General features: G+C 39.3%; 2 protein-coding genes across 13 annotated transcripts in view; one reads left to right on the top strand and one right to left on the bottom strand.

The window, feature by feature from the left end:
• LOC125240915 (regulating synaptic membrane exocytosis protein 2) overlaps window positions 1–15,619 on the top strand; it is a 169,244-nt gene that overhangs the window by 24,940 nt on the left and 128,685 nt on the right. The gene's annotated exons all lie outside the window — the stretch shown is intronic.
• Window positions 1–15,619, bottom strand: part of LOC125240917 (chromosome-associated kinesin KIF4-like) — a 46,774-nt gene that overhangs the window by 10,255 nt on the left and 20,900 nt on the right. For both annotated transcript variants that reach the window (XM_048149102.1, XM_048149101.1), the window contains 4 exons: window positions 15,083–15,593; window positions 11,724–11,912; window positions 10,901–11,074; window positions 1,564–1,767 (listed from right to left, as the gene is read on the bottom strand). In XM_048149102.1, coding sequence (XP_048005059.1) covers window positions 1,564–1,767; window positions 10,901–11,074; window positions 11,724–11,912; window positions 15,083–15,593 — 1,078 coding nt within the window. The remainder of the gene's footprint in view (window positions 1–1,563; window positions 1,768–10,900; window positions 11,075–11,723; window positions 11,913–15,082; window positions 15,594–15,619) is intronic.

Genomic DNA, 15,619 nt, shown 5'->3' with positions numbered 1-15,619 from the left:
TATAACGAAATGTGTCTTCAAAAATATTCGGCACCTACCTTATATTCGAGACGTGACCCCAAGTGATTATTATTTGTTCTAAAAACTTAAGGTAGACTGAAGTAGAAAAAAAAATCTTCGTTTGACGAAATGACCCGTGCGGTTTAGGGCGATTTTAAGGACAAAAATCTTTATTATTTTTATTAGGTGATGGAGAAGCTTATAAAGAGATTTGAAATAGAACTACCCTACCTTCAGCCTCTTGTTGACAGCCACAGCTTTCTCCATCTTCCTCTTGAGCACGTTCTGCTGTTTAGCGTGGAGAGACTCCATCTTAGCCATAGCATTAGCTCGTTTGCGTTCTGTAGTCCGAGCATGGCGCGCTCCTTGTACTTCCATTTACGGAACTTCTCGCTGTAAAACCTAATGAGGCCTAAGACAATGGTCTTGTAGAACCAGGGGCGGCTCACTCCATGATTCTATCGCCGCGCTACAAGTACCTGCTGGCGGCCGCGAGTTCGCAGCCTAATCAGGGGTGGCGCGTTCTCACGGAACGCACATTGTTAGTATTGTTACTTTACGTCGCAAGTTTTTTTAAATGTTCATATGCTATGTCCGCGTGTGGGATGATGGCTTAGATAAATAAACATTATGAATAAAAAATAATTACCATAGGACATTTTTGCACAGATCTACTATTGATTAAGTCCCACGGAAAAGTTCAATGAGGCTTGTGATGTTGGAATTGGTACTTAAACAAAAATACATAAATACTGTATATATACCTAGAAAGTACCCAAGACTTGAACATAATAGTATAGCATTTTATGTGAGTATTAATTCGTTTTAATCCATAGGCAACCCTATCGCCGGTCGCCGCGCACGTGCGGCTCGTTTCTTTGTAAGAATTTTTTAGGCATTCAAAAAGGCGGCATTTCGTGGACATCAAAGCAGTGGGTCTTCTGTACTTGTACTATTATATATTCTGTGGTAGAACTCTCTTACCTTTAGCCTTTTGTTGACCGCGACAGCTTCGTCCATCTATCTCTTAAGCATGTTCTGCTGTTTAGTGTGGAGAGACTCCATCTTGGCCATAGCATTAGCTCGTTTGGGTTCTGTAGTCAGAGCATGGCGCGCTCGCTGTACATCAATTTACGGAACTCGCTGTAAAACCTCATTGTCTTATAGAACATCTTACCTTCAGCCTCTTGTTGACAGAGACCGCTTCCTCCATCTTCCTCTTGAGCACGTTCTGCTGTTTAGCGTGGAGAGACTCCATCTTAGCCATAGCATTAGCTCGTTTGCGTTCTCTAGTCCGAGCATGGCGCGCTCGTGTACATCCATTTACGGAACTCGCTGTAAATCCTCACTGTCTTATAGAACTATCTTACCTTCAGCCTCTTGTTGACAGCGACAGCTTCCTCCATCTTCCTCTTGAGCACGTTCTGCTGTTTAGCGTGGAGAGACTCCATCTTAGCCATAGCATTAGCTCGTTTGCGTTCTCTAGTCCGAGCATGGCGCGCTCGTGTACATCCATTTACGGAACTCGCTGTAAATCCTCACTGTCTTATAGAACTATCTTACCTTCAGCCTCTTGTTGACAGCGACAGCTTCCTCCATCTTCCTCTTGAGCACGTTCTGCTGTTTAGCGTGGAGAGACTCCATCTTGGCCATGGCGTTAGCTCGCTTGCGGTCCTCGTTCCGTAGTCGGAGCATAGCGCGCTCGTTATCCGCCTTCCATTTACGGAACTTCTCGCTTTCTTCGCGCATTTGACGGATAATTTTCACCTGTGAAGGATTTTGGAAACTTGTAATAATATAACACGAAAATGTAACATTAAATAATTAACCTTTCAAGCCCCGCCGGCTCCCCAGGGAGCCAGCTTAAAAATCTCAATGACACATTAAGATGGCTTTCGTGTGAAAAACAGTGAAATCGCAACCGAGCGCTTGATCATACCATGTGTGGTATCAAATTAAAGGGCTGAGTGGGGGTGAGTTAGTTTTCAAAAATCCAGTCTTATAAAAATCAAGATAATAAGATGCTCTAACTGAAACTTGAATTAAATAAATGTATTGGATAACGGAAAGTGTAGTATTTCACCGACTAAAACTATCAATATTACATTCTTAGTCAGCTATCGACCGCGCGAGCGACCGGTAACGTTATCTAACTTGTTTACACTTAACTACGTAGTTTAAATTGCTGCATTCAACGTTGAACCTTATCTTTTGCCCGTTACGATTGACCGGTTGTTGAGATGGCAGCGTGTAATAAGTGCGGCGTGGTTTTTAGTGGTGATGGTGATGTGCCGTGCTCATCTTGTGGAGGATGTTATCACTATCGGTGTTCTGGATTGCTTGAGAACACTTATAAAAAAATGACGGCGGATAAAAAATCGAGCTGGCGATGTGTCTCATGCCGCCAGCTAGACGCTAATGATCCTTTAGCTGAACTAATTAAAGAGGTCAGGGGCTTCAAGACACAGTTACAAAAAATGCAAAGTGGTCTTGACCAGGCGAATTCAGGTATTTCCAGCATCGAGGAGAAGCTCAACTCAATGGAAACTCGTCTAGATGATTTTAACGTGCGGCTTACCCTCACGGAAAGTAAGCTTGACCGTCTTCCATCCATTGAAGTGACCTTAAAGCAGTTGGAGACGGACTTTGCATCACTAAAATCGAATGAACGCGACAGGGATCAGTTTTGCCGACTCAATAATATTGAAATAAGTGGCGTCCCCCAGAAAAATGGAGAGAATTTGATGACCATACTCAATAATATCTCAGTGACAGTCGGTTTTGAACTACGAGAAACGGATGTGGACTCTATTCATCGGGTACGTCGTTTTGCCACGTCGGTGGGCCGCGGGGAGCATGTGGACCCCAGGCCCCCCGCCATCATCGTTCGTTTCTGCCAGCGCCGCCGCAAGGACGAGCTCCTGGCAGCTGCACGCGCGCGCCGGAACCTCACCAGCGCCGACGCCGGCCTTCCGGGGCCAGCAGTAGCCATATACATAAATGAGCACCTCACAGTGGATAATAAAATGCTTCTTAGACGGGCTCGTGATAGAAAAAATGAACTAAATTTCAACTATCTATGGGTTAGGCAGTGTAAAATACACATGCGTAAAAGTGATAACTCTAGAGTGTTTGTTATCAACAACGACGACGATTTAAAAAAACTTAAATGACTATTTTCATTTATTTACACTGTTTTTTCTGCGTATGTTGATATACTGCATGTCAACTTATTGTTACCTACTGTACGTATAAACACTAACCTTGCGATGTGAGATACTTATAATAATACGAGACTGTTATTTATATTTTTTCGTGTATAAAACTCATTACGGTCAATTACTCTTTTCGGTGTCATTTATATGCTCGTCTGAGATAAAGATATGTCATGTACAACTTTCCATTTCTATAAAGCTAGTTATTTGGTATTTCTGTATTTTATTTATTCGTGATAGATAATAACAATATTTTATTTCTATCAGAACGTGAGGGGGCTGCGGACAAAATCGCATGCATTCTTATCTAGCGTTATTAACTCTAATTATGATCTTATTTGCCTATCCGAAACTTGGTTAAACCCTGACTTTTTTAGCAATGAGTATTTCGATAGCAGATATGAGGTGTATAGGCGTGATAGAGCGGGACGGACAGCGCAGCGCGGCGGGGGAGTGCTGGTGGCCGCGCGGCGCGGGCTGAGTGTGTCGCGTCGGGACGAGTGGTGCGCGTCGCCGCGGCACGAGGAGCTGTGGCTCACGGTGGAGCCGCGGGCCTGCGCCGGCGCCGGCGCCGCGCCCCCCGCTCTCCGCGCGCCGCGCCGCCCGCGCTCTCCCCCCGCCGCCCACCGCCCGGTGGAGTGCCGGCGCGAGGGCCGCTTTTGCATATAGCTTGCGCTTATTTTCCCCACAATGATAACCACATTAATTCATTACGCTGTTTTTTTGATAACGCCGCAAGGATAATGCACGCCAATCCAGATGACATTTTTGTTTTCGTAGGAGATTTCAATGTATCACATGCATGTTGGTCCTTATGTCCGATTTCAAATAGTTTTATTATTGAGCCCACTGTTGACGCATCTTCAATCGCTCTGTCTGATTTCCTCGCTTTAACTGGATTATATCAAATGAATTTGTGTTATAATATAAATGGACGTGTGCTTGATCTTGTTATGGCTAATGTGGTTTGTGAGGTTAGTGCTAGCTCATCCCCACTCACGCCAGAAGACCCTCAGCATAAGGCGTTACAAATATCTTTACCTCTTAATTTGTTAAATTATTTACCTCAACTGAAATCTAATCATATAACTAGGCCGATTTTTTATTGTGGTGATTACGATTCTATCCGTAAGGAATTGTCTGAAATCGATTGGTCGTGTTTATCAAATATGGACGTTGAGGAGTCTGTGGCCTATTTTTATTCCGTTCTAAATAGACTTATTTTAAAGTATATTCCACATAAATACATTAAGGTGGCTCGCCTAGGTTACCCGAAGCTCAGGCTGCGTTAGATGGCGTTAATCTGCAAATTACCAGTCTTATTTTCTTTGTGGAGTCGTACAGGCATTTATATACTTTCAATTATGCTTCGCGAACATTTAATATTAAAATTGACGTATTACAACAAACATTCAACTTCTCATTGTAACGTTAATCCCCTTAATGTAAATAAATTTACTATTTTACACTATTTTTAAGTACCACTCACACATACAAACAGTGTTTTTGTATTCCTTCTAGTCGATAATTTCACGTGGCGACAGCTTGTTTAAATAGCCTTGCGGTAAATACGTGCCATCGCATGATTTGCATGGAAGTACTGGGTTCGAATCCAGGACTTTTTCTCTTTTTTTTTTTTAATACTACGTCGGTGGCAAACAAGCATACGGTCCGCCTGATGGAAAGCGGTCACCGTAACCTATGGACGCCTGTAACTCGAAGAGTGTCGCTTGCGCGTTGCCGCCCCATTAGAAACTTGTACACTCCCCTTTGCTGCGTATGCACAGCAAAAAGGAGTGTACAAGTTCAAAGGAGGGTTTGGGTTGCCGACGACTCAAAGGACAATAGACGGAACAAATTAGTTCCGTAAGTCCTCCCGTCGTCAGCACCCCGCACCCTCGTTGAGCTCTGGCAGCCTTACTCACCGGCAGGAACACAACACTATGTGACACTATTTTTTGTTCGTCGAACTCAGAATTTCTAACATAATTATCCTAATCTAATATTTAAAAAAAAATCCAAAAAGTATAGATAAATTTTAGTTTCTAAACTACGATACGAATGATTTTTTTTCTAATTGTTTATTTTTGAAGGAGCAAGGGTATTCAAATCGCTTTTGAAATCTTAAATTAGTAAATGAAAATGCAATAGTTAACTGAGTAACGTAATGCTTTAAAAACTCAAGTGGACTTTTTTATCTAAGGAGTGATTTCGATAAAATATTATATTTAGCGAGGGTATTAAAAGTTGTGTTTTATATCTCAACTTAATAAATAGAAAATCAAAATGACAATAAAAAAATCAATATGTTCTCTAAGACAAAATTGATACCTTCGGCTCTCCATTCTTGCTCAGTCAATAAAAAAAACGAAATTTATATCCAAAAAAATACAAAAAGTTTATATAATCCTGGGAATCGAACGCACCTTCACGGCGTGACAGACGATTGTTCCCCAACGACGCCATTACATAACACGCTGTTACCGACGAAATTGGGCTATACATATATAATTATTTAAATATAAATAATAATGTCAAATCCATACTAATATTACAAATGGGAAAGGGTGTGTGTCTGTTTGTTTGTCCGTCTTTCACGGCAAAACCGGAGCGACGAATTGACGTGATTATTTAAGGGGATTTAGTTGAAGGGATGGAGAGTGACATAGGCTACTTTTTGTCTCTTTCTTACGCGAGCGAAGCCGCGGTCAAAAGCTAGTTTATTTTAAATGGGAAAAGCTGGTTACTCTATAATCTGAAGTGGAAGAATTCGTTGTTTCACCAAAGATAATTTGTGTTTGTTTGTTTGTCCGTCTTTCACGGCCAAACGGAGCGACGGATTGACATGTTTTTTAAGTGGAGATAGTTGAAGGGATGGAGAGTGACATATGCTACTTTTGTCTCTTTCTAACGCAAGCGAAGCCGCGGGCTAAAGCTAGTACAGCACGGGAAGCATGGTCGCGCGATAGACGATAAAATATCAGGCCGTCCCTGTCGCACTATTAGTAAGTGCGATTATAGGGACGGCCAGATGTTTTATCATTTATCGCGCGACCATAATTGCCTGCCTGGACCAGATTATATTGATGATAATTATTATTTGTAACCATTTAGTTAATATTGTCTTCAGTTACCGCGATAGTTACTCATGAAATAAAAACTATGAAAACGGATTAAATCGTGTATAATGAATTTACAATTTATCCCGACGTTTCGAACACTACAGCGTTCGTGGTCTCTGAGCTCAGCGGGTGACTGAGGAAAAATTACAATGTGCAAAAGCTACCCACATACCTACATACATATTCATATATATAACTATTTAGTTGTTAAAGAAAAACATTCACACAACAATAACATAGGTCAACTAGCTCAGTAAATGTAAGGAAGTCAGCACATTACTAATACTAATACTATGCCACACTATGACCTATGTACCTGACCTGACGTGTAATATTTTATTTTATCAACAAAGGCATAATAAAGATTGTAATGTATTTTTGTATGAAAATAAAAAATAGGAAAGAAATATAGTAAGAGTCTTTTTTAATAGAATATTTATTCTATTAAAAAATAAAAATAAAACTTAATAAATCCAAAAAAAGTTCAAATTATTAAAAAAGAGCCCGGAATCGAACTCGAGATCTCCTGTTTCATAGTCAATGCATTTGACCGAGACGCCATTTCGATTTACACTAGCAGTGTCGAAATACACGATATGTATCTTTATTGACAAAATGCGTCATTATTTCTGAGTCTGCTTGAGTTAAGTAAACCAATATCTTTAAATAATTACTTGTCAAGAGCCAAGTGTCACTGATGACAATGTCAACTAAAAATGCGCGAAATATGACGGCTCTGTGTCTGTACACAAAATTTGGCACACACATTTTCGTAAAATTAATAAAAAATTCACATGGATTTGTCCATGATTTCTGTATGAAACAATGTATTTCGTTCAATACTGCGACGATGGATAATGTATAGTAGATGTATGCGCATATTTTTATTTAGTTGTAGTGTGCGGTGACTAAATAAATGGTAGATGTTTTTTGTATGGAAAGCGAGCCACCTTAACCCGAATAATGGGTACCCGCCGTGGTTCTCTCGTGCACTTATAAGAATACGCAAACAAAAGTTATCAGTTCATAAGCGATGGAAGAAGTATGGAAATCCCCTTGATAGGGCGGAGTTTGTGTTATTAAGATCCAGGGAGCATAAGATGGCTACTGAGTGTTATAAAAAATTTATATCACTGGCCGAGGATAAAATACATAGTAATCCATCATATTTTTGGTCTTTTATGAAATCAAAATTTCCAAGTAATAATGTGCCTGATCAAATGTCATACCTTCATGATACTTCCACGGATGGTCCTACTTTATAGTACTAGTAGTAGTAGTAGTTACTTATGTAACTATTTTAATGATTTTTTCAACTCTGTCTTTGAGCCCGATCGTTCAGTTTGTCCTGACCGCCAGTCTGTACCGGAGGGCTCACCTATAGATCTTAGTAACGTTGATGTCACAGAGGATTGTGTCCTTGGGTTTTTAAAGAGAGTAAATACGAGGAAGGGTGGTGGTACCGACATGATACATCCTTTCTTTATTGTTATGTGTGCCCAGGAGTTAGCTGTACAGTCAACCAATTTGAATCCTAGGCCACTGTAGAACCTTTGCACAGTAAATGTCAATGTGACTTCTTATGGCAAATAGAACATGGTTTAAATGAGACAGGGTTCTAGAGTGGCCTAGGATTCAAATTGGTTGACCGTACCTCTTACTCAAATTTATAAAAAATCGTTGTCAAATGGTCATTTCCCTTTGGTATGGAAAAAAGCTCTGATTACGCCCATTTATAAAAGTGGGGACGCGCACCTGGTGACAAACTATAGGCCAATCAGCAAATTGAATATTTTTGCGAAGGTTTTTGAAAAAATTGTTTATAACAAAATTACAGCTGCTTTTTACCAGTTTATCGCGCCCAATCAACATGGTTTTTGCCGCGGTAGAAGCGTTGACACTAACCTACTGACCTTTTCTGATTTTATTATTAACAATTTAGCCTCTGGTTGCCAGGTGGACGCCGTGTATACCGATTTTTCGAAATGTTTTGATAAAATTAATCATAATCACTTGATTATGAAACTTTTCGAACTCGGTATACACGGTGACCTCCTGAGGTGGATAAAATCCTACCTTTCCAACCGAAGTCAAGCTGTGGCCTTGAAAGGGTATACATCTCGGTTTCTCCCTATTCCTTCTGGAGTACCCCAGGGTTCACACCTTGGTCCTTTATTTTTCATTCTGTATATCAATGATATGGCAACTTGTTTTCGGAGCTCTGAACACCTTATTTACGCCGATGACACAAAAATATTTAGAGCTGTGTCTTCGGAAGCGGATTGCCTTTTATTGCAAAAAGATTTAGACAATTTCGTTTTGTACTGTCATCGTAATCATTTGTTTTTGAATACAAATAAATGCTTTGTTATTAGTTTTAATCGAAAGCACAATCCTATCTTTTACAATTATAATTTATCTGGCACTCACATTGCGCGAGTATCTTCCGTTAAAGACTTAGGTATCACTATGGATTCGCAACTTAATTATAATGAACATATTGATAATCTGTGTAAACGTGCATATAAGAGGTTAGGAATGATCCTTCGCGTTGGTCAACCCTTCAAACGGCCAAATACTTATAAATTATTATTTTATTCTTTTGTTAGGAGTATCCTTGAATTCGGAAGTGTTGTCTGGACCCCGCAGTACCAAGTACATATTGACCGTTTAGAGAGGATACAAAAAATTTTCCTAAAATCTTTGAGTTACAGAACCGGAAACTATTTTGCTAATTCCACCTTGTCAGCGAAACATTTTGGTGTACCTTCCCTTTCTGACCGTAGAATTTATTTAGATGTCATGTTTTTGTTCAAACTTCTTAAAGGTAGTATTAATTGCCCTAATCTGCTAAATCGAGTTACTTTTAGTTGTCCGCGTCAGCCCTTGCGCCCTCGATCGCTGTTTCACATCAGTTTTTGTGTCAAGAACTATTCTAGACATACCTTTTTCAGACAAGCTCCTAGCTACTATAATAAACACCTTTTTGATGTTGATTGTTTCCAAAATTCGTTGGCTATTCTAAAAACTATTGTTAAACGTAAGTTGTTTTAATAACATAATTACTTTAGGTTTATGTTTATGTTGTATGCAGTTTAATTTAAAATTTTTCTTGTATTACGCTACGTTATGTTGTTTTCTTATATTCATTTAGTGAACATTATTTGGTTTACAATTATGAACCTCCAGGTCTTTTGTTATTGTTTTTCTCTTTTTGCAGTACATTTTTGTATTGCCAATATGTAATGTGTTTATGTGACTGTTTGGTTTCTGAATAAACTAAAAAAAAAAAAAATCTTTTGACGTTTTTTTGAAAGCATGGTTAATACCTTTTCGCCTAAATTAAAACTATCGGGCATATACTAATATAATATATGATATCTATACAGTTCCTATAGGTGTTTATGAAATGGACGTAATCTCATAATCGACGAGTGTGGAGTAAGGTTTGCGCTAAATGATGACTATGCTATAGATACAGTTTGACCAAAAAGAGAAATTAAAATTGGCAAAATCGTAGTGTCGTCCCGTTTTCTCACACATTGATTTGAAAGGGATGCCACTACAATGTTACCACTTTTTAATTACTACTCTTTTTGGTCAAACTGTATGTAGGGTCTTTTTGTATAAAATGAAAAAAAACTTTCCAAAGTACATACTATCTCTCTTTCCATGGGAATTTTAACGTAATCGATAATAAACTTCTTTTCAAAATCCTCCAGCCACTGTCCTCGATCATGCGACAGTCCATCTCCAATCTCTCTCATACAGAACTAAATAAAAAGAGAGACTATACTTAACACCTTGTGTCTTGAGAGATAAATGAGATAATCATATTTCAGATATTAGGGAGCCCTAAAATGATCTGCCATTAGACTCGTGGTCACTTGGCAAACGATGCGCGTAGACGTGCTTCGGCTAACAAAAACTGCCTCGCAATGCCTCGTACGAGGCAGGCGCACTGCCTAGTCTGTCAGCCGTTTAACGTACTAGGACATCTGGCTCGCTTTGTGTGCGCCTATTGTACGTAGGTACCTACTGCTCGTAGGTACATATATCTCGTAAACGCATACCTATGTCAGCGAAATTGTAAAGTTCTACTAAATAAGTTATCGACGTCTAAGTGGCATAGGAAGGACGCGCAAGGGACGCGCAAGGGACGTCGCCTGGGGGCACGTCTTATACAATATGTACTGAGGAAACGTTTTTTAAATTACATTCGGGCGGCGTGGCGCTGACGTCCGTTCCGCGTCTCAGGACATGCATCGCCTGTGTGTGGATGGTCCCTAAGATGGCCCATAGTTATTTTGCTTTCACTATTCGCATGCTTAAATACTGTCGTGCGGTAATGCGCGAATGTATATAGCCATCCATTTCTGACGTCACAAGACCAGCCAGCGTAGCCGAATGGCAATCGTCGATGCCAGACGCCGACAGAAATGCAGTCTGGCTCTGTCGCGCCAATACGTAAGAGCGATAGAGATAGATAGCTACGAAAGATATACTATCGTGAGCGTTTGTGCATTGGGCTACGCACACTGAACCTATGATTTTATTTCTTACCTTAGTAGCCTTCATGGCCTTCAACTCAGCGTTAAACGAAGCGATCTTAGCCTCGTTCTTCTCCTTATTCTTGATGATGGAGGCTTGCTGCTGGCATTTCTTCTTGAGATCGCTGATTTCGCCTTCCAAAGTCCGCACTTTGGTGCGGCGTTCTTCGTGAGATGGATCCTTGCTCTAAGTACCGAAAAAACACATTTGAGATTTTGTTTTTAAGTTTATAAGTATGTATATTTCTGTCACAATCATCACAATAGTCACAATATTAAAGAGCTTCAATGGGTATTTCTCTAATCACCATTACGGCTCAGCCACGACATTGGTCTAAGCGAGGTCTAAGCGCGACAGCGGTGAGCGGCGGCCATACATTAGAGCGAGACACAGCGATGAGACTTTTCATTCGCACGTATGGCTGTCGCACTTAGACCAATGTCGTGGCTGGGCCGTTAAGACATCATAAATAGGAATAAAAGTTAAGTTTGGTTTCGAAAGAAATCTATCTATTGTTATTTTTATTTTTTACTGCAAATTTTAAGAAATAATAAATAATTAACTATGCATTGCTTTTGCTTAGCAGATAAATCAAATATGTAGATAGCTACGGTTTGATAGCCATTGCGCTACTATTTACTATCGCCAATAATGTGACCAATCTACCTTACTATTCCTGAATTGCTTTTAAAGTGCTTATCCTTTCTTCATTCTCCTTGAGATTGTTGTGGTTGTCCAGCATATCCTTGTTGTTGCCCAAGATAGCTTGAACCACAGAAGCTTTGATAGATTTACCATAGCTTTGCCAGTTACTACAGAATATTAGTTAACCTACCTTACTATTCCTTAATTGCTGCACTAACTCTTCCTTCTCCTTTTCCAAGAGCGCTATCCTTTCTTCGTTCTCCTTAAGATTGGTGTGGCTGTCCAGCATATCTTTATTGTTGGCCAGGATAGCTTGAACCACGGACGCTTTGATGGCCATGGCGCGGTTAAGCTCTTGTAGTTCTTGGTTTAGTGCAACCTGGAATATAGTTGTTACTCAGTAAGTCAACACTAGGAGTGACGTGACGCGATTTTGATCACACGGTTTCTAAAAACACGGAGAAACTAAAAAGCCAAAAATAATAAACCTTTCAATTCAGATTTCTTATCGCATTGCAATAAGCTACGAGCCCCAATGCAAATGATATCGTCTAGTATGAAAAAAATATTATGTCCTAACTTCGACCTCAAAATTCAGGATGAATTAGATGATTAGTAGAACATGTAACATAAAAACAAGAGAGCTTATAATGCATATTTTATTTATTCAAAACATAAATTAACAATTTTCCTCACTAGTAAACAAAAAAACATAATTTCACCAAATGTAACACTCGCAAAAATGTTCGTCTTCAGCGTAGCCGATGCAGAAAAGAACAACTACCACTTGGTGGCGTCACCTTTTGCATCTAAAACGGCCTTAATTCTGAGCGGCATTGTATCTACCAACTGTCTATACTCCTCAGGGGTTATTCCATTCCAGACACCCACAAGTTTCTCCTTAAAATCAGCTTTGGATTTAGAAGGATCTTTTCGCAACTTTTTCTTCATTTACCACTACAAAGTTTTTATGGGAGACAAGTCTGGACTGCTGGATGGCCATGATATGGTAGGAATTTGTTTTTGTTTCAGCCACTCCATCGTTGTCTTGCCAGTATGACATAAGGCACCATCTCGTTGAAAAGTAAATCCATTTATATACTTGAACTTTCTTATAGACGGTAGTGAACTCTATTCCAAGATGCTTTTGTATTTCTCTGCATTGACGGTTCCATCTATAAATTGCAGACATCCCACACCCTGTGCCGACATACAGCCCCAAATCATTTAAAGATGCTGGAAACTACACCTTGCGTTCAAGACAGTCTTTGTGAAATGCATCTCCTTTATCTTGAATGACTTTACTTCGTTCATCGCCAACTATGACCTCAAATTTGGATTTGTCGCTCCATATTATTTTTCGCCACTGATCGGCAGTCCAGTTTCTGTACTTTTGTGCAAATTTCAACCTGTTAGTTTTCTGCTTTTGAGTAAGTAATGGTTTCTGTTTAGCGGTGTGAAAACCGAAGCCCATTATTTTCATTACTGTCTTTCAGGTATCGACTGAAATGTTTATTTTGATCGCGTCATGCCATAGTTAGGTAAGTTCTCCTGCTCTTGCATGACGATTTTTCCTGATGATGCTCCTCAAAATCCTGTTTTCTCTTTGGCAGTTATTCTTCGACGGCCAGATTTATTTAAACAGGAGACGGTTCCGTGTTTTAGTTGATGCTGGATGATTGTATGCGCCGTAGATCTTGGCAAAAAAAGGTCTTTGGATATTTTGGAACGTAGATTTGCCGCTATTGTTACTGGAAATTATAATTTTCCTCACTGATTCAGGCACCGACTTACCTCTTGCTATTTTGGTATAAAAATGTTGTAGAATAATTATATTTTTTACAGAATTTACCTTTTTATGTAGCCGTATATCGTATCAGACGACTTATAATATTATTAATTCAATTTAAAATATTATTGTATAATATAAATCTTACTAAACTATTTTTATTTAAAATAGACGACCTATTATGCCTCAAATATGAACTAGGCGTATTTTTTTGCTTTAGATATGTTATTATTTTTATGATATGATTATATTAAAACATATAACATTAGGGCATTTTGTACGGCGCAAGATTAAACTAGTTTTAATGGCTTAGTGTGTCGTGTATTCCATTTATCATCAAAGTCAATCTGGGTTTAAATACCAGTTTCGGAAATAAATATCGCACGTTGAAGTGTGACTAGACGATATCATTTGCATTGGGGCTCGTAAACATCCAAATTATAAACAAATCAATTATTTTTGTAGTCGGTACCAGACCTGTTCGTCGCCTTGCTATTGCCTGTTTGCCCCACCCAACCATACACAGGCTGGTACCGACTCCAAAAATAATTGATTTGTTTATAATTTGGATGTTTAGCTTATTGCAATACGATAAGAAATCTGAATTGAAAGGTTTATTATTTTTGGCTTTTTAGTTTCTCCGTGTTTTGTAACGCGCTTATTTTTGAAGGCGGTTTTATTTTTTGTTAAAAAGTTTATTTATTTGTTGATTTTTAGTGGTTCCTAGTGATATTATATGTATCAGTCCGAATACATGTACAGGTGAAAGAATTATCCTTTAACTCCTAACCATTGAGGAGTTGACCTTCCATCATCAGCTCAGTTGATTTTTAGTGGTTCCTAGTGATATTATATGTATCAGTCCGAATACATGTACAGTAGTGAAAGAATTATCCTTAAACTCCTAACCATTGAGGAGTTGACCTTCCATCATCAGCTCAGCCACATAAAATTATTACCATCAGACGTAAATACTGGTGTACCTTTGAAAAATAGACTAAAAACATTACATGTGCCTATAACATTTGAAGAGTTCCCTCGATTTCTCTAGGATCCCATCATCAGACCCTGACTTGGTGCCAATGGGACCATCTCGGGGTTATACCGGTTCGATTAAAAAAAAAATTTTGAAAATCGGTCCACGATTCTCGGAGATATCGAGTAACATACATACAAAAAAAAAAGTAAAAAAAAAAAAAAAAAAAAAAAACATTCAGTCGAATTGAGAACCTCCTCCTTTTTTGAAGTCGGTTAAAAATAATTAGATAAACTAGTAGCCAATCTCGCTCAATATTGATTGTCGAATGGAGCGTTTTGAGGTACACTCGTGCTAGGAGTGGTGAAACCAAACTTAAACGCTTTCTACGTAATTCAACAGACGATAGAATCGCATACAGGTTTGTTTTAACACATTCACTGTTTTTGACTGGCAGTGAATGTGTTGAAGAACGACATTTGTTCACCTCGCACATGGCGACCCTGTGAAAATCCATACTACGATTATAATTGGAAAAGTGTGTGTCTGTTTCTTTGACCGTATTTCACGGCAACGGAGAAACAAATTGACGTGATTTTTTTGAGTGAAGATAGTTGAAGGGATGGAGAATCACATAGGCTAATTTTGTGTCTCATTATAACCCCTGCTTCCTTAAAGTGGGGTGTAGAAGTTTGTATGGAGCATTCCGCAATTTTCGAATTTAACGCGAGCGAAGCCGCGGACAAAAAATAGTATATGAATACGAGTATAAGCAGACCCTTACCTGTCCCATAGCCCTCTTTTCCTCTTCAAGCACCGCCTGATCTTCGCTCAATACCACATCCTCCCCTTCTTCGCCCTCATCCTTCGTAAACGACGATTTTATTTCGTAATCTATCAACTCCTCGTTCGTCTTAAAGTTCACCGACTGCAAATCTTCTAACCTATTCTTGATCTCCTTAATATGATCCAGCATCGTCGTCCTATTCTTCTCATCATCTTTGCTTTCATTCAGATTGTCTATGGTCTGGTTGCATTGCTCTGTGAGGTCATTTAGTTTCTGCTCTATTTTGTCTTTGGCAGCTTCGGCTAAAAGCGCCTTCTCACATAAGTTTGTATTTTCAATAAGCATGTTTCCGAGCTGTTCGGTGACTTGTTTGTGTTTTTTCAGTAGCTCGGCGTATTTGGCTTTTTCGCGCTCGATTTCTTCTAGAAGTTTCTCGTTGTTTTGCTCGCTGTCAGTGGGCGCTTTGCCAATCAGTTGCAGTCTTAACTCGTTTACTAAGTTGTTTAGCCTGTAACAAGTTTATAGGCGGTTAAA

The sequence above is a fragment of the Leguminivora glycinivorella genome, chromosome Z, assembly GCF_023078275.1.
Source record: "Leguminivora glycinivorella isolate SPB_JAAS2020 chromosome Z, LegGlyc_1.1, whole genome shotgun sequence".
NCBI classification, from domain to species: domain Eukaryota; kingdom Metazoa; phylum Arthropoda; class Insecta; order Lepidoptera; family Tortricidae; genus Leguminivora; species Leguminivora glycinivorella.
This window is presented reverse-complemented; position numbering and strand designations above follow the sequence as displayed.